The sequence below is a fragment of the Neopelma chrysocephalum genome, unplaced genomic scaffold, assembly GCF_003984885.1.
Source record: "Neopelma chrysocephalum unplaced genomic scaffold, ASM398488v2 Primary Assembly neopelma1_155, whole genome shotgun sequence".
NCBI lineage: Eukaryota > Metazoa > Chordata > Aves > Passeriformes > Pipridae > Neopelma > Neopelma chrysocephalum.
Genome location: NW_020897817.1, coordinates 1,633,283 through 1,651,995, shown reverse-complemented (window position 1 = coordinate 1,651,995; position 18,713 = coordinate 1,633,283). Strand labels below are relative to the sequence as shown.

General features: G+C 64.2%; 1 protein-coding gene across 1 annotated transcript; it reads right to left on the bottom strand.

Annotated features, from left to right (window-relative positions):
- Window positions 1–2,597: 2,597 nt before the first annotated feature.
- On the bottom strand, window positions 2,598–18,707 carry KCNQ4 (potassium voltage-gated channel subfamily Q member 4; the record flags this gene model as incomplete). The annotated part of the gene is made up of 15 exons (XM_027701279.1): window positions 2,598–2,909; window positions 3,039–3,174; window positions 3,328–3,459; window positions 3,543–3,645; window positions 3,738–3,955; window positions 5,509–5,553; window positions 6,471–6,620; window positions 7,780–7,868; window positions 8,082–8,177; window positions 8,309–8,446; window positions 8,534–8,659; window positions 8,740–8,915; window positions 9,644–9,770; window positions 10,404–10,494; window positions 18,592–18,707. Coding segments are annotated over 15 exons (1,962 nt in total), but the record flags the coding sequence as incomplete, so codon positions are not given.
- Window positions 18,708–18,713: the final 6 nt, after the last annotated feature.

Sequence of the window (18,713 nt, the reverse complement as noted above, 5' to 3'; positions counted from 1 at the left end):
AGGGCGACGATCCCACTGTGGCAGGGATGCATCCTCCAAACCCACCCGGGAAAGCCACTCAGCTGGCTGGGAATGATGGGAGAGGCCGGTGAAGTGCCACTGTGGCTTTCAGGGTGCTGTCACCTCCTGGATCCCCCTCAAAGCCAAACCCCAGGGACTGTGCCCTGCACACGGGGCAGTCCATGGAATCCAGGTACCAGAGTCACCCTGAGACCCCCGTCCCAGCAGGCTGGGGCAGCTCTGGGGGCACTGGGGCCGGCATGGTCGGGGCAGGGAGGTGCTGGCCTCTGCAGTGCTCGGCCCACTGCTGTGCTCCAAGACGATCCAGGAGCAAATTTCTTGGCAAGAGGCAGCCAGGAAAGGCAGGGACTGACCTGCAGCCAGCCTCAGCTTCCTCCCCAGCCAGAGGCACGGGAAGGGGCCTCCCCAGCCCCCTGACATTGCAGGCTGGGGGACTTGTTTTCTGTAGGGTGCCAGCACACAGGGATGGGGCCAAGGCTTCGCTGTCCCTGGATTACTGGGGGTCTCCTGGGGAAGGGGGCTCGCACCCTCACCACCCTGGAATGGCTTTGGGGACATCACAGAGTCATCCCCTTTGAGGAGGGGGCACACTGCGATACTTCCAAAGAGGCAGATGGGGCACAGCGACCCCACGAGGTGCCAAAAGCAGGGCACGGGGCCCCTCTGCGGTGGCATCAGGCCCGCACCCCCCAGGCACGCGGTGTGACCGAGCTGAGGAGGGCGATCGAGCCGGAGCTGGGGCCCCGATCCCACTGCGGGGGGGCTGCCGCAGCTCACGGGGAGCCTCAGGGGGTCAGGGAGGCGGCCGGATGCCTCTGTTCCCTGGCCCGGCGCCCGTGTCCCCTGGCAGGACGCTCCTGTCCCCTGGCAGGACACTCCTGTCCCCCGGCCAGGGCTCGGCGGTGGGGCTGGAGTGCCACCTCTCGGGAGAGCCGGGAGAGAGTCGGCAGCAGGCGAGGCAGCCTCTACTCCAAATTTTAATGAAACAAATAAGTTAATAAGTTAATTAATCAAGTGAGGTAACTACCGCTGGCTCGGGAGGTCTGCGGGGACCAGCCAGCCCCGGGGGAGGGTCCTACGAGTTTAGTTCCTGCGTGCGGCTGCGGGCAAAGCTGTCGCATGCACCCTCGCCCCGCGGCCGGGCATCCCCTCCCCGGCACCCACCCACCTCCCACCCATCCCCGGCACCCCACCCTCCCCTCGTGTCCCACCCCCGGGGCGAGGGGAGGGGGCCGGGGCGGTGCAGGAGCAAGGTGGGGGGGCTGCAAGCAGCTCTGGCACGGCCCGTGCTGGCCACATGCACTAAGGATGCTGGAGCAGGGTCGGGGGTCCCCACTCTCAGGAGCAGAGGCACGGCCGGGCAAGGATGCAAATCCCACGGTCCGAAGCCCAGAGAGGGGCTGCACTGGCAGCGAGGGGATGGGTGGGATCCTGCCAGCCCAGGGCAGATCCCTCACCGTGGGTGTCACCCCCCCCAGGACCCCCGGCTGGGCAGGAGCTGCCGCCAGCTCCAGCCTGGCAAACTTTGGCACGACCACAATCGCTTCCAGCCCGGCTCAGCCCAGCGCTGCCGGACTGGAAACCAGCCCCGGGACTGGGACTGGAGCAGCACAGGGGCTGCTGTGGCTCTGCTGCAGGTGACATGCAAGGAGATTCCCCTGTCCCCACCAGGCAAGTCACCCCCCCCCGGCCCGGCCCATGCTCCCCGGACCACGGAGGGGACAGGGACACGGAGGGGAGGGACAAACTGAGCACCGCAGGAGCCGGCAGGGAGGGAATCCTCTAAGCAAGAGCAGGAGAGGGAGGGATGCTCCTTGGGGACAGCGCCTGTGCCTGCATCCCTGCCTCCTCCACGGTCCCTGCCCAGCTTCACAGCTCCAGGGCCACCCTTGGGGGAAGGTTTTTCACCAGGCCCCAAGCCCCCAGGACCCCCACAGGCAGCAGGATCCAGCCCTGTGAGCTGGCAGGGGGGTTGCTTATTGCCTATGTCCCCTCAGGTTGCTCTTCCCGGGGGTGTTGCATATTAAGACATTATTGCATAAATATATATATATATATATCTTCTATATATATATTGCCCTGGGAGCATGCACGGGCAGGCAGAAGGCTCTGCTGTGCTTCTAGAGAGGTGCAGCCCGGTGAGGGGGGACAGACCCCCACTCCCCAAACTGGGGGGGCCCCGCTGCTGCCCCGACCCCGAGCGATGCAGGTCAAACCAGACCGGGCTGTGCCCCCACAGCCCCGCTCGGCACCGGCAGCAGAAGGGAGGTGGGACCTTGCATAGCTGGTGGTGACCCCAGCTCGGTTCCGGGGGGACCAGGCAGGACCCCACTGGGGAGCTGGACATGTCCTGAGAGCTGGGACTGGGGTACGAGCCAAAACCCCAGGAGACTGGGCCAGCTTGGAGCATTCCCCGCCTTGGCTGGGGAGCACTCAGGGCCCCGGGAGCTGAGGATGGGGGTGTGTCTCATGCCCCAGGAAGGGCAGGAGCATCCCAGGAGCGTGGTCTGGCCATGCCATGGGCTCCCACTGCACCCCCGTTGCAGCTGTGCCCCCGCAGAGGAAGACTTGGCTCAAGTGACACGGTGAGGGCCGGGCGGTGCCAGCAGTGCCACGGTGCTCCCGGCCCCCCATCCCACATGGGCAGGATCCATCCCGCTGCCTCCCGCTCAGTCCATGTTGGCGCTGGCCGACCTGGAGATGTTGAGGGTCTGGGCGGAGGCCGAGATGTCCTCGTGGTCCACGGGGCTGTGGTAGTCGGAGGTGCTGTCGGGCTCGCAGGGCGGCACCCGCACGGCAGCCAGGCTGAAGGAGTTCGTGGAGCCCTTGCGGAGGCACTGGGAGTAGAGGCCGAGCAGCAGGTCCAGCTTGTGCTCGATGGATTGCACCTGCGGGGCGGGCAGGGCAGGGTTGAGCCGGTCCCCACCGCGGGAGGGGACACGGGAATCCTGGGAATCCCCCATCCCGCGGGTGCCAAAGGGACGGGGGCACATTCCCTGGGGGTGTCCCCTCCTGACCTGCCGCTCCACTTTGACCACGCGCCCCATCATGCTGAGCTCGTCCACCAGCTCCATCTCCAGCGCCGGCTTCTCCCCCTTCTCCCTCACCTTCTTGTCCACAGCCAGGGCCCCCCTGCCCATGATCTGGTCCACGCTGGCAGGGAAGGAAGGGACGGAGCCCGTCACTCTTGAGTCCACAGGGGATGGGGAGAGGGCTCTGGGAACGTGTCCCACCCACAGCGATGGGCCAGCACCTCATCTCGTGGTGGGAGACCCAGGGAACCCCACCAGCTCCAGGGCACCTCACCGGGTCTGCAGGCTCTTGATCCTGCCCAGCATGTCCAGGTGCCCGGCCGAGTACTGCTCGATGACGTCCTTGACGTCGTAGGGACGCAGCGTCTCCTTGAACTTCCTCTTGGCCACCAGGAACTTCAGGATCCTGCAGGGACACCCGGGCTGGCTGCGGGGCAGCAGGGAGGGACGGGGGGGGTGCCTGGGGGGCGTGGGAGGGGACGGTCTCACCTGACAGCCCGGATGAGGGTCTTCACCGCCGGCATGATGTCCTCGAAGGTCAGGTCGCAGTGGGAGCCCTTCTCCTCGCCGCTGTCCTCCGGAGGGCAGTCGGCTGCGGGTGCCAAGAGCAGGTGGATGGTAGAGACCCAGGGCTGGCCCCCCAAAACGCCTGCAGCCCCCCCCCCAGCGTGTCCCAGGGCTCACCCTCAACTGGAGTCCTTGGCTTGAGCCTCAGGGAGGCGCGGAAGCGGGTGCGGTCGTTGAAGCTCCAGCTCTTCTGCACCTTGGTGGGGCTGGTGGCCTCGGGCACGTCCTCGGTGCTGGGGGAGCGGTGCAGGGGGGGCCCCAGCTGCTGGCGGCCGCGGCTGCCCTGCCGCTGGGAGCTGCTCAGCCAGATCCGCTCCTTCAGCCCCATCTTGTTGCTGCGGGGATGGGGACAGCGGGGGGGTGGCGTCACCAGGAGGGTGGGGAAGGGGGCAGCGGGCACACGTGGTGCCCACCGTGGCGGGGGGGGGCCCTGCGGGGCCCATGGAGCCCCCCCCCCCCCCCGGCACGCGACGGGCACGAGCCAGGCCAGGAGCAGGCGGGGGCAGCTCTGGGGTTTAACTCCTCTGAATGCCTTTTTTTTTTTTGTGCCAAGAGCAGAGAAAGGAGGTGACAGACAGACAGACAGGGAGAGTGGGGACAGACAGGCGTGGCAGTGGGGGGACATGTGGCAGAGCCACTGACAGAGGCCTGGTGGGAGCAGTCCTGCTCCTGCTCCATCCCCTCTGGCACAGGGCACCCCGGGCACCCTCCTCCTCCTCCAGGCTGCACCACCTAACCCAGGCTCTGCTCCTGCCCTAACACGAGCTCTGCTGCCAAAACCAGCCGCTCCACTGGACTGGGGGGGAAACACCAGGCATCATTTATGTAGGACCTACACAAAAACACCCCCTGATGCTGCCTTTTGCACGATCTGGGACACCAAGCACAGCTTGAGCCTCGGGAGGCCGAGTGGATGCACGGGGGGGAGAACTCCAAAGCCAGGGAGGACAAGGAGCAAATCCCACCCATGCTGCAGGACAGGATCCATGGAACCCCAACATCTGGGGAGACTCCTGGATTTCCTGGGCCAGGAGTCACAGGGCAAGGCAGGGGTACAGGCAGGGTGGAGGCAGGGGGAGAGCCCTTCCCCATGCAGGCTGCTGGTCCGGAGGATGGGAATGGCTGCATCCTGAGAGACCAGGCTGCAGGACAGGGGTGGGATAGGGTCAGTCTGGGTGCATCAGTTGGTTGGATTTGGCTCCCCATCCATGGTGCACGACGGGGAAACTGAGGCAGGGCTGCTCTGGGAGCTGGTGGGGGACAGCGGGGAGAGACCACTCGGCCCAGGCCATGCACAGACCAACCCCTGCCCTGCAGAAGGACCCCCCCTCCGGCCTTCCCCTGCTCTGCCTCACTCCCCAGCCCTCCCCACGCTGCAGTCAGCAGGCATCCAGGCACGGAGCACCATGCATCCCGCCCTTCCCGGTCCCACTCTCCGTCGGGATGGGCAGGCAGCCAGCGCGGGCAGGCAGCAAGGACACGGTACCTCCGTCTCCACGTGCCCCACGTCTGCAAGAGCCTCCTCTTACCACTAAAGATGGGGCTGGAGGGTCAGGGCAGAGACACAGGAGAAAAGAGAGTCAGCCGTGGCCGGGAAGGGGGGAGAGAGCAGCATCCCGGGCCACATTCCCGACCCCCCCGGGCCCTGGGGCGCGGGGTCCCGGAGCGGCACCGCTGAGCATCTCCCGCCGCTCCGGACCCGCGGCACCACCTCTGCCGGAGAGGCGGCATTGTTTGTGTAGGTCCTGCATAAACACACGGCGCCCGTTCCGGTTCCGCGGCTCTGCCAGGAGGGTTCGGTGACGGGACGGGGCGTTGGGTGACCCCGCGACCCCCGCGGGGGCTCCGCGGCCCCCGGTCCCCGCCCTCCGCCGGGGGCGAGCGTTACCTGAGCCGTAAACACTTGTGGGGCTGCACGTCCTCCTCCTTCCAGCTTTGGGGGGGGGGCGGGGGGGTTGGGGGGGGGGGGGGGGGTGGGGGGGAGGGGGAGGAGGGGGGTGAGCAGGAGAGGGGGGGGGGGAGGGAAGATGAGATGTTAGGAGGGGTGATGCTCGCGGAGGAGATGGGGGGGCTCGGGCCCCTCGGGGGGTGTGTGTGCAGTCCTTCCCCTGGTCACCGGGACACCGAGCCCAGGCTGGTGCTGCCACAGGGGAGCCCCCCGAGCCCAAACTCACCCACGCTGTGCCACATCTGGCAGCACAGGGGACACTGAGGCACGGTGCCTGCCCCCACCTCACCCTGTGCCAATGTGCCAGCGCTCTGGGTGGTTGGTCAGCAGCCACCGTGGCACACCGGGGTCTCCAGGATGCTCTTCAGCCGAGGGGACCAGGGACACGGGGGAGAGCAGCCTCCACCAGCAGCACGGCAGCCCTGACCCCCTCCTGCCTCTTCTGGTGGGCACTGGGGCAGCTCAGCATCGCTGCTCCCACTGCCAGGGGCACGGGCAGCCCTTCTCACACCACAGGGTCTGGGTTTTGCTCCTTGCCTGGCTCAGCATGGCCCCATCCCCACAGCATGGCAGCGCTGCCTCTGCCAGGGTGTTTTCTGCCATGGTTGGTTCCCCTGTGCCAGGTCCCCTGTGCCCCAGCCACACAAAAAGGAGGCTTCACAAAGATACAACAGCCCAGAGTCTGTCCTTGAGGACCAAACGTGCCCACTCTGGAGCAAGGAACAGTGCTGGAAGCAGTGCCAGGAGCAGGATGGGCTCCCAGCAGGGCCAGTTTGGGGTGGTGAGCACTGCTGGAGTCCGGTCTGGCAGTGATGGCACCGCGGTGGCATCGCAGGAGGACACAGAGGAGCAGAGGAGACAGAGCAGAGAGGAGGGAGAACACGGGGGCTGCCCCCTCCTACCTTTCCCCTGAACACGTGGCCAGGCTTTTCTGGGCAGGGGTGAAGGACAGGTAAGTTGGTGGGGCTCTGTCGGGCAATTTTTTCACCTCTGAGTTCCTAAATCCTCCGTTGCGAACTCGGTGCAAGTGCTCAAACATAAGAACCAGCTCTCTGAGGTCGGGGTGAAATAAAAACAAGGAGAAATTAAATTTTCCAAAGCAAACCAAGGCTGAGCAGCGCCGGGTCCTCCTGAGCACAAACCAAAGCAAAACCAGGGCAAAAACAAGAAGAAAAAAACCAACATTTTTGTTCAAAAGACAGTTTCTTAACAGCAGGATGAGGCATTTGAGGGGGATGGGGATGGGGAGGGGATGCTGGGATAGGGTCCTACAGAGAGGAGGGGTTGGACCTGTGCTGAGAGGGCTGGGTCAGGCAGGGACAGGCAGGACACCCCTTGGATGGGGACATGGGAACCTGCCACCATCAGATCCAGGGATCTGGGCACAGCTGGAGTAACCAGGAGGGAAAAGCTCAGATCCAACAGGGAACGAGTCTGGCTCTATCTCAGCTCCCCACTGCAGGGGAAGTGGCTCCTGGCCCAGCTGGTGAAGCCTCCCATGATCCCAGGCTCTGTGGTGATGCTTGGGAAGCTGCATCTCCTCGGTCAGGGACCAGAGGGACTTGCTCTTGGGGCTGTTAAGGGCCTTGTCTTTGGAAAAACAAAAAGTGGAACAGAAGAAGAATGAATTTTTCCCTGCAAAGGAACACACGGGTGGAGCAGGGCAGGATGCACAGGCAGGGATGAAGCACAGGGGTGGCAAACCCTGGCGAGCTCGGGGTGATGGGGACACACAGAGAGCCTGGAAAAGCTTTGGAGGTTCTTTGATCTGCCCAACTACATCCCAGGGGCTGTGGGAGGGAGAACTCTGCAGGGATGGGCCACGGGGCTCCCACTGGGTCCCGCCATGTCCATCTGGGTCCACACGGAGCCGGCTCCCATCCGGCTGCAGCTCCACGTCCCCAGCCACGGGCTCCCTGTGGCGGGTGACACCGTCCTGTCCCCCCCGGCGGTGCTGGAGGGAGGCTATGGATGGGGCAAGAGGGTGGGATGAGTGCTGGGTGCTGTGAGGATGATGAGGGTGGAGGAGGGTGCTGGACACTCCAGCAGATGCTGTGCTCCAGCGATCCAGGGCTCAGGAAAGCGTCCGTGCTGCTCGACCCCACCGCGCCCTCGGCGGCTCCACATGCTTCCTCCCGGCCTCCTGGGCTGCTCATCCCCACAGAGACCCCCCCGGGAGCCCCCCAGCCCTTGCCCTCCTGCCCTTCCTACCTGAAGGTGGGCAGCAGGCTGTCGTAGTAACACCACGTGGCCGTCAGGTACGCCCGGCTGACGTCGGTGGAGTACAGGCGCCAGGCAGCCTGCGGGGAGAGACACCACGGGAATCGGGATCAGTTGGGAGGTGAGACCCCCCTGCCCACCCCTGCACCCACCCTGGCCACCACTGCCCAGCAAAAAGGAGCCAAGTGTTGGACACGGGGTCTGGGTGCTCCCTGCAGCAGGCAGGGACAGACAGAGGAGGAGAGGGGGCACAGCAGAGCATTCCTGGGCAGGACACGCCAGCCCCGCGCTACCTGGATCAGGTTTGCCGCCGGAGTCCGTCTCTTCTCGAAGTGCTTCTGCCGATGCTGCTCCTGCACTTTGAGGGCGAAGCCGGAGCCCAGGATCCCCTGGGGACGGGAGGGGACGGGGCTGTGGGTGCCGGCAGAGGCTGGGACCCGCACAGGGGTGGGTTTGCCCCTTTCCTCCGCGATCCCCGCGGGGCACGAGGCGCAGGGACCCCCCTCCCAGCCCTACTCACGGCGGGCAGGGCGAAGAAGGAGATGCCGAGCAGGGCGAAGCCGGCGGCCAACATCCTGCCCAGCCACGTCTGCGGCGCCTTGTCCCCGTAGCCGATGGTGGTGAGCGTGACCTGCCCGGGGGCGGAGCAGGGCGAGGCCTGGAGGGAGCTCTCCCCCCGCCGCCCCATCCCACCCTCCTCGTCCCCCTCCCCGGGGCCGGGGGGGGCTGCGGGGGCCGAGCTTACCGTGCCCCACCACAGCGAGTCGGCGTAGGTGGCGAACTGCACGTTGGCGTCTTTCTCGGCCAGGTAGACGAGGAAGGAGGCGAAGATGAGCACGAGGAAGCCGATGTACCAGGCGGTGATGAGCTCCTGCGTGGGGTGGGATGGCACGAGGGGTGAGAGGGGGTTTCAGGGGGCGCGGGGGCCGCGCCGGGACGGGGCCTCCTCACCTTGCTGTGGGCGTAGACGACGGAGCCCAGCAGCTTCCAGGTGCCGCCGCGGCGATCCATGCGCACCATGCGCAGGATCTGCAGGAAGCGCATGCTCCGCAGCGCGGACGTGGCGAAGATGTTGCCCTGGGTGCCTGCGGCGATGATGGCCACCGAGGCCACGAAGACGATGAAATCTGGCAGGGGGAAACCAAGGTCGGGGGCAGCGTGGGGCTTTTCCCAAACGCCGCCATCCCCCAAAAGCCCTGTCCCGGTTAGAACAGCTGGGACCAGTTCATCGCTGGATGGGTGTAACCCAAAACTGTGGATTCTATAGCCTTCCATGCCATTGCCCAGAAAATGTTATCAACAGACCATTTACACCCTCTGCCCAGAGCACCCCTGACTCCTCAGGCTGTAAACTGGGTGCTCAGAGGCCTGTGAGACAGGAGGGTGCTCCTGTCCTCACACCCAGGGTGGAACTGTGAGATAGGAGGGTGCTCCTGTCCTCATACCCACTGTGGAACTCCCTGCCCTGAGGGAGGGACTGGGCATTCCTGCCTGAACTGGAGGATAGATAATCTTGGGGTCTTGGGACTTTTTTAACCACTCGTGGGATCCAGAGGAAGACTGCAGATCACCACTCTGAACCAGACTGCACCAGCACTCTCACCAACAGGTTTTTCCCCTCTCCTTTTACTTTGGACTCAGGGGACCCAAGGAACACCACTCTGTTCCTGCCCCAGGGTGCTGGGTTGTACATTTGGGTTTCGTGGGTTAAAACCAACTGTTTGTCTGTGTAATCGTACTTATTGTATTATTATATTAAATTGTTATTCTGACTTATAATCTCTCCTTTGAGTTGGGTTCATTTCCCCTGCTGGTTTACCTTTAAACCAGCACAAATCCCCTCTTCCCCCCGTACCTATAACGCAGAAGGGTTTCCTGGCGAAGCGGAAGCGTCCCCGCCAGCCCCGGTAGCGGCAGCAGCAGCCGGCGGACCAGACGCGGATGATGTACTCCATGCCAAACACCACGATCATGACGAACTCCTGAGGGGCACAGGGGGGCGAGGGGGGCAGGGGAAATCAGTTTTGGGGAGGCACAACCTGAAATGGTGCGTGGTGTCCCCCCAAAAGGCCACGGGAGCTGTCCCGGGGGAACGGGGGCAGTGAGACGGGAGCTGCAGCCGTCGGGGCTGTCTGAGCATCCCGGCTCTCCTGCCTCGCTCCGAGCTGGGTCCTTTTCCTCCACCGTCAGCATTGTCCTCCTACCTCTCGCACAGACAAGCCCCCGTTCTGCTTACTCGCAGGAAAAGTCACAAGGACCTTCCCAATTTAGTCTCCATCACTCGGGAGAAGTCCCGCGTCAGCTCTTTCTGACAGTTTGGGGGAAAGTTGCCTTTTTTAGCCCCTCCTGCCCTGCCTTTTCCAGCGGTTGATGCCTCTCCGCAGCACAGAGGGACTGTGGCGGGATGGACCCCCCCTGAGCCATGGGGACACCCCCAGCAAGGCCACCCCCAGCTCCACCCCAGCGTGCCAGAGAGGCTGCCATCGTTGGATCATCGGTGACGTCCGGGCTGGGAAAGGGTCGGAGGAGTTTTGTCCGTGATCTTGTCCGAGTCTTTCAGGGTGCAATGTGGGGAGGGGGAATTCAAGCCCCAGCCCTGCTCCTGCATCACTTACCAGGATGAAGAGGCACTCGTTGGCCAATTTCTGGTGCTCCTGGATGGTGGAGAAGACCGACAGCACCAGGCAGCTGAAGACGAGGAGGAATCTGGAAGGGGAGAGTGTCAGTGAGGGCACCAGGGTGGTCGGGGGACCCGAGCACTGGGGCAGCCAGGGGAGCCCAGCCCACAGTGCTGCCCCTCACTCGCAGCCTGAGCCCACCAGCCAAGACCTCCACGGCCGTGGCTGAGCCACCAGAGACACAGTTTGCCCCTAGATGGTGGCATGGAGCCACTGGGGAGCCCGGGAGCAGCCGTGGGGCTCGGTGCCAGGCTCCACCTCGGCCCTGCCGGCTCTTAATTAAAGGCAGGGAGGGAGATGAGGGGTCCCACACCGTGGAGGGTTCTGCTGCTGCAGAAAGGGGATTGGAGCTTCTCCAGACTGTCCTCAGCACCACTGCCACCGTGGGGACCTGCCAGGGACACGGGGACCACCTGGGAACAGCCAATTTGGGGGAAGAGTCCTCAGGGAGCTGCTCCGGGGCTGTTCATCCCCGAGCGCTGGGCTCAGGCAACAGGGGCTTTGGCCCATTTAAAGTAAGGAGGGGGGGGGAAAAAGAAGTAGACTCTGAAGCTGAAGCAAATGAAACTCCAAAAATACATTTTTTTCCCCTGATCCAGCTATTCTAAAAAAGGAAAGTGGAGGGCTTGTGCCACGGGCCCACGTGACGGCGAAGGGCCACTGCTCCGTCAGAGCCGGCTCCGGGAACCCATGTCCCACTGGGCAGCACTGGGATGGCTTGGCTGAGGCTGGCAGTGGCCCTGGCACCCTGTCCCCGAGCTGGTGGGCACCCATCTCACCCCCCCAGCACCGTCACCCCACAGTGGGGCTGGGGAGTAGCACCCAAAACTCAGTGCCCAGGCTAAAGGGGACGGGTGGGTTCCCCTTCCCACAAAGTGCTCTGGAGATGGGACTGAGAGCAGAGAAAACACAGGGAATGGGAGAAGTGCTGGATGTAGAGCATGGAGGAGGGAGAGATGGAGCCACACACCAACAGGCACGAAGGGGCCACAGCCTTGTCACTGCCCTGCCCTCACTGCAGAGGACGAGGCTCCTCTCCCGGGCGCTCCCCACCCGCAAGGCAGAAGGTTGGAGCCAGCTCCTTCTCCCTCTGAATTATTAATTGGGGCTCTTTCCTCTGGCACAGCAGTTCTGGAATTAACCCCTGTGCGGGCACAGCGGTGCCCCCGTGCTGCGGGCAGGGAGCACTGGGCACCGGGCTGAGGAGGAAAACACGGCCCGGGGCAGAGCTCTCAGCTTTGTGCATCATCAGCAATAAAGATTATCCAAGCAGGATTTAGCAGGCAATTACACGGGCAGCGAAGCACAAAGCAGAAGAGAAGGTAGAAATCTCCCAGCCTGCAAAGATTTGTGCCTCCCTCCTCATCCAGGGAGCGGTGCGGGGGGGGGTCTCCGGGGCCCGGGCACACGCTGATCCCACGGGGACCTGCTGTGGGTGGCCTTGGCTCTGGTACCGAGCCGGAGCCCCCACACGTCACCCACCGTGTTGGAAACCTGCCCCGCCGCGGTGGGGATACCTCCCACCCGGCCCCCTCGGCATCCCACGGGATTTGGGGAAGGATACAGGCATGAGAGGCCCCACGGGGCCGGCTGGGAAAGAAACTTCCTGGGAACGCATCACCTGCTAGGAATTAACTCGTAAAGCCTGGGCAAACGCCCCGTCCCGGCCGCCGGCAGCGCCTAAGCGGCTTAGGGAAGGGTCAGATGCCTGAAGGCAGCGCGGGGAGCCGGGAATCGACATTCCCCCCTTCCTCCGGGGCAGGAATGCTGCTCTCAGCAGCTCCACCCCACTACAAGGCGGGTATCCCACACCGACCCCTCCGCCAAAGACCACGGTGTGCCGGCAGCACCAGGATTCCCACCCCAATTCGCTGCTCTTCCCACCTACCAAGGGGGCTTAAAAAGCAAGGAATGCCGCCAGGGAAATGGGGAGAGGGCAGAGACAGTGGGATAGCACCCAGCAGGAGCCTCGCTGGCTCCCCATTCCCCTGCTCCAGCATCCCGGGGAATGGAGGGAGCAGATGCTGGTGTAGCTGAGCCACTGTTTCACCTCTCCCCAATAAACTTCCCATCTCCAGCCCCCTCCCCGCAGAGTCCCACGCCAGCACACATCCCTGCATGGGAGGGGATGTGCCACGGGATGTGCCACCAGCAGCCTGGGCACAGGGACGGGCCCCTCCGGCTGCTCTCACCCAGCAGGAGCAGAGCCCGTCTGCAGCGACACTCCTCCCCAAAAATAATAATTAAAACGCGGCAGGGGCCCGGCTCGGAGCAGGTGAATCTCTTCCCATTAATCTTCATTAGGGCGGACTCTGCCATATGCTGCTTCCCGAGCCGGCGGAGGAACAGGTGAGCCGGGAAAGCTGCTGAGCTCGGGAGAAGCGGGGCCAAGTCGGCCCCGGATGGTGAAGAGCTGTGCTGGGCAAGGGGGCACCGGATGGCACCCAGTGCCCACCCAAACGGGCTGCACCCCGGTTTAGCCGGGGACGAGTTGTGCCCTGGCACCCGCTGCCGATGGGCCGCGATCCTCGGAGCCGGTGCGGCGGGATGGGGCTGGAACAGCCCGCCCAGCTGTGTCCCCCAGCCCCCAGCACGGGGATGGGGGTGACACTGGGCGCCCCGTGCCCTGGCAGGGCTGGCCCAGCCCCTGCTTTGCTCGGGGAAGCCCCGAGCCGGGGGCAGAGGCAGCACCGGGCGATAACTCAGCGGAAGGAAAACACCACGCGCCGCAGGATAAACAGCCCAGCCGGGGGATGAGCGAGCTCCGGGAACGGCACGACTCCCTTCCCCGGCCAAGCCTGGCCCCCTCACGGTGCCCGGGCCGTACCCACAGCTGTGCCACCGCTGGAAACGCCTGTTTAGAGCAAAACTGCCCGAGCCCGGCTCCGGTGGGGATGGTGTTTCACCCTCCAGGCTCCCCATCCCGCGAGGTCCAGCTCCCCGAGCACCCTGTGCAGCTGTATAAACAGCGTGTCCCATAAATCCCCATCCCTCGCCCCAGCAGCCCTCCAGGAGAGGTGGAGCAGGAGGCCTGCCTGCTCCAGGGGATATAAATAACCGGGGTGTAGCGGCCCTGTTTGCGCCCGTAACCATGGCAGGGTCCGTCCCACGCCGCGGAGAGGAGAAGCAGAAAAGCTCCGAGTGTTTCCCCACGGTTCAGGGAAACCAGAGCTGGAGCCAGGAGCCGTCCAGCCCCGCTGCAGCTCTGACACCACAAACCCCAGCACACGCTCAGAGCCCGGCCTGGTTATCAGACAAGGGCGCTGCTCCCAGAGCCCTCCTCGCCCCCACAGCCAGGGGTGAGGCAGGACGGGGTGTTCCCAGTGCCCTGGCAGAGGCTGGAAGCAGAGCTGGGATGCAGAGCCTGTCTTCAGGCTGCATCCCACGGCAGGGACCCGGCAGCACCCATGGGCAGCAGGGTGATGTCCAGATGACGTCCCACAGCACACACAAACCCGTGGCCCCAACACCTTTGTTCTTTGGGAGCCAGATCCTGCTGATGGCATTGCCCATCATGGCATGGCATGTGTCTGCACCCCAGTGCCACCCCCCAGCCCCCCGGCCCCGCGGTCCCCACGGGGAGCACGGTCACAAGGCTCCTGTGGACGGTGCCAAGATGCTCACACGGAGCAGCCGAGATAGTTTTGCTCTTGAATCATCTGGCAAAGAGCTGGGCTGGAGGGGGGGGGAAGAAATCAGAGTGTTTTCCAGTGCATCTCCTGTGCCCGCTGGGCCTGGAACCCCGGGAGAGGGATCGGGGCTGGCACCCTCCTCCAGCACCGGGGGAGGGATGAGATGGGGACATTTGGGGTGCAGCGACATGAGCGGCCCCAAGAAGTCCAGGCAGGCTGGGACCCCCAAAGCAGGGAGGGCAGCAGCACCCACAGGCAGAGGGGGCAGGTTTGGGTTGCTGTTGGGGGGGGACAAAGATCCAAAAGCTCTCCAGGGTGACCCAGCACCACCCCTGCACCCCCTGGCAATGGGGCTCACATCCCATCCTCACCAAACTGGCCCAAACTGGCACCTCCTGCGCTGGGCTGGGGGGATCCGACAGGAGCAGCGAAACGGGAAAAGGGGAAAAAGCCAGGAAGGAAAATCAATGCCCAGTTTCATGTTGCGCCGAAGCCGCTTAATTTTATGCCCCGGTGACACCGCGCCGGGCCGGGGAAAGTGCTGTGCCGGCTCCTCTTCCCGCTGGCATTGCCCCCAAACCAGCTCCCGTTTCAAACCCCAGGAAAGGCGAGCGGGGCCGGCCCTCAAAGGGCACAGGGGGCACAGCCTCCACCCCTCTGGCTGTGGCCGTGGCACCCCCGCAGCCCTGGGGGGAACCAGTTAAAAGCCTGGGGTTTGAAATGAGGTTTTTTCCGAGCAGGCGCTGGAGAGTGGGAGCTGAGCAGGGATGGAGCAGCTTCCCTGCAAACCAGCCAGGGCTCCAGCCCTCTGAATGGTCCCGGGTGGGATTTGGGACTGCTGCAGGCAGTGGCCACAGTGGCATTCCTGGCATGGCAGGGAAGTGCTTTCCTACTCTGCAAGCAGTGGTGGAGGGATGTGACGAGGCAGAGGACACAAAAGTGGGGATGACAGACCCTCTGCCCACCTCAGCCCTCTGCCATAACAGGATCTGAGCACAGGGATGCTCTGGGACAGACGAGCTGCCAGCACCCTGGTCCCTGCCCAGAGCACAGGGGACACATCCCACCCCCTCTGTCCTGCTGCCCTGAGCCAGCCAGGATTTCCCACATTCCCAAGGTGTCTGGCCAGCCCTGAGCCGAGGAGAGCCCTGCCTGGCATCACCCAGCCAGTGCCAGGACCTGCCACCCTTCTGTCCCCACAACGTCCATGGGGATCCAACGGCACCAAACACGCAGCAAGGACAAGGATGGAGCTCTGTGCTCCCGTCCCCTCCTGTCCCAGGCACAGGGTGACACTTCCACAAGGCAAATAAAACCCAGGCAAGGTGCCACCAACGGCACAGGCAGGGGACCGGGCCTGGCAGGGGGGACACTGCTCCAGGCAGGGGATTGCGGTTGTTACCGGTGCTGCTGGCTCAGTCTTCCCTAATTTGCTCCAGGTTAAACTGTTCTGTATGAAAACGTTCCTCTAGGAATGGGAAAAGTGCTGAGCTGAGCTCCTGGTGCACCCAGGAGCAGTTTCATAACCACCAACTCAAGCTCCCAGACCCCGGATGGCACCGAGAACAGCCATGGGGGGGCTGGTGGGTGAGGAGGGGTTGCTGCAGGGACAAGCCACAGTGGGCAGCAGGAACAGCTGGAATTGGACACCTGGACAGCTGGGTGGTGCAGCTCCAGGCTGCAGGAGACCCCTTGGCAGGGCAGCCCCCGCTGATGGGACACTCAGCCATGCCCATGCCAAGGGCAGGAGCCCACGGCAGCTCTGCAGGGAGCAGGGAACAGCCTTCCCGCTTGCTAAAGAGGAGGAGATTGGAAAAGGAAGTTGATATTTTGCCTTCTGGCTCTAAAGCCTTTCGGTTAATGCTCTGGGCTCGCTCCTGGATTTCCTCCATAAGCTCCGGGGCTAGAAAGTCTCATTCCAAGCAAAACGCAGCTTTGTGAGCCCGGCGAGCACGGCTGTGCCATGGTCAGCGCGGGGCTGGAGGTGGTCAGCCAGCTCCACACACCTCAGAACCTTGGCTTTCCACCTGCACGGGCACCCCTGCCCACACCACCCCCAGGCAGAGCTGGCAGCAGGCTCAGGGGCTGCAGAGATGGTGCAGCCACCAAACCACCCAGCCCGGAGCAGGCGCTGGCTCAAGGAATCGTTTGGGATCAATTTGCCGACAGAAGGAGGCTGAAGTTGGTCAATAAACCGACGGGATGGGCTCAGCCCGGCTCCTGCTCCCGGCCCTGAGCTGCTCCGGGGAGGGAAGCGCGTCACTTCTCAGCGGGTATTTCCATTTTAGCAGTTCCCAGCCCTGCCTCGGAGCCAAGGCTGCCCGGGGGAGGCAGCGCAGCCGCCACTCAGGGGACGGCTCTGCCCCCAGCACTGCCCCGACCCCGGGCTGGGGGCTCCATCCCCCCCCGTGCCTCAGTGACCCCCCCCGGGTGGGGGTAACACCTTCTTCCTCTTTTGTAGAAAAAAAAAAAAAGACAAAGGTGTCGAGGCACACAAATCATCCCCGAGAACTTCAACACCACTGCAACAGCTTAGCAGCTCCCATCTGCTGCGGGAGAGGAAAAAAAACAACCCACAACACAACTTGGAAGGAGCCAGAAATGAGCAGCCTTACAGGGAAGGCTTCACAGAACAGATGTCCACACCTTGCACCCACTGAGGCGGCTTCCCACAGGCTTCAGGGGGTCCCTGGCAGGACTCTACCCTGCAGCTGCCTCAGCCCCAAAAATTAAGTGAGCAAGTGAACACAAACCCTCCCCAGTGAAGGCTGAAGATGCTTTGCTCCTGCTCTCGATGGCTGCACGTCTTGTGGGACAAAGCCCATCACCCAAGAGCTGGGGCCAGGCCCAGCAGGCTCTGGAGGGGCTTGGTGGGCTCTGCAAGAGGAGCTGCTGGGTTGTTTCTGGGGCAAAACGCGCTCAAATCACGAGGACGAAGCGGTGAAGGACACGCACATCCCTGCTGTGAGACGAGCGGGAGCATCTCTGTTCCACAGCCCGTGAGCACCTACGCCATAAAGTCTGATTCCCTCCCCTGGCAGGGGCTTTGGCTGCCATCTCCAATTCCTTGCAGGAGAAGCTCTTCCAAGGGTGGTATTTTCCACGCAGGAATTCTGGCGGGAGCCCACTGCGGAGGTGTCGCAGGCGTTACAAATGGGCCCCGGGCTCCTCTCGCTGCTCCCCGGGGAGCTCAGGTGCCCTTTTATCCGGTGACAAATTCATCCTGCCAGCTCGATGTGCTAACTTAGGCAAGACCCATTTTCCTGCCTCTTAACGAGCTCCAGCTCACGCACACCCCGGGAACGACGCAGCGCCGGGGGGAGAGGGAAGGAGGCAACGCTTGGGCTCACGTTCTCAGAGAGGGTCCGAGCCCACGGCACCACGAACACGCCTGGCACACACCAGGCAAAGAGGGAAAACGCCTCCTTCCCCATGGCTGGGGCAGTGATGTCCTGGCAGTGTCCTGGTGGCGTCCCAGCAGTGCCACCGGAGCAGAGCGGGGGTCAGAGGTTGGGAAATCCAAAATAACCCCCCAGCACGGAGCCTCCCTCTGTCCCCACAGCCTCCCAGGGGGTTATGGACACCCCAACTCTGCAGCCCCGTTACAGACCCCTGAGGAAACGACCCCGAGGGGGTGAAGCTGTTCCCCAGCCCTGAGCTGAGCCTGCTTGTCTTGGAGAAGCTTCTGCTTGGCAAGAGCCTTTGGATGCTCAAATCCAGCAAGGAAAGCTGGAGCAGCACCACAGTGCCTGGGAAAACATACTGAGCAGGGCAGGGAGCAGGTGTGCTCCTGGGAGCATCCCGGGCTCCGGCTCTGGAGAGGGATGTTCCAGTGCTGGGGACCAACAGAGACCCAGGAACGGTCACAGCTCCCGGGGTACAGCAGGGACAAGAACATTCTCACTGTCCCTCATCCCACCCGGACTCGGGTCTGGGGGTGCTGGGCTGGCACTTCTGCCTTGTCCCAACGCACGACAGGACAGGGTCCCTGCTCCCACCCAGACCTGCTGGTCACCCCTCGGGGGGCTCCTGCCTTTGAGGGTCTTCCCAGGCTCGGAGACCCCGGCCTGGGACAGCGGCAGAGCGGGACGGTGACCCGGTTCCCTGCTGTGCCACCGGGAAGGGGCTCCGGGTCACCGAGGGGACCGAATCCCGTCCCCGGGGACAAGCTCAGCTCCTCGCACCGGACCCGCCGCAGGATTCGCCCCGCCCGGGATCCCCCCGGGTGGCGGATCCCCCCCATCGCGCTGCTCCCATCGCACCGGGAGCGGCGGCAGGAGCGGGAACCGGGAGCGGGAACCGGCGCGTCCCCCCCGCCGGACGCTCCCGGCGGAGAAACTTCTCCGGCGGAGCCCGGGGGGGGCTCGCAGGGAGCGGCGGCTGCCCCGCGGTGCTCCCGGTGCTCCGGGCGCTCCTTCCCCCGGGCAGCGCCCGCTCCCCGCCGCCCCACCGGGCACCGGACCCCCCCCCATCCCTCCACCCCCGGTACTCACATGAAGACGTGGTAGATGAAAGCCCACCCTCGGGGCCGCTCCAGCACGTTGTAGAGGCAGTTCTGGAGGCGGCGGCGGCAGCAGCGCGGGGCCCCGGCGGGGCGGGGGGCGGCCCCGGGGCG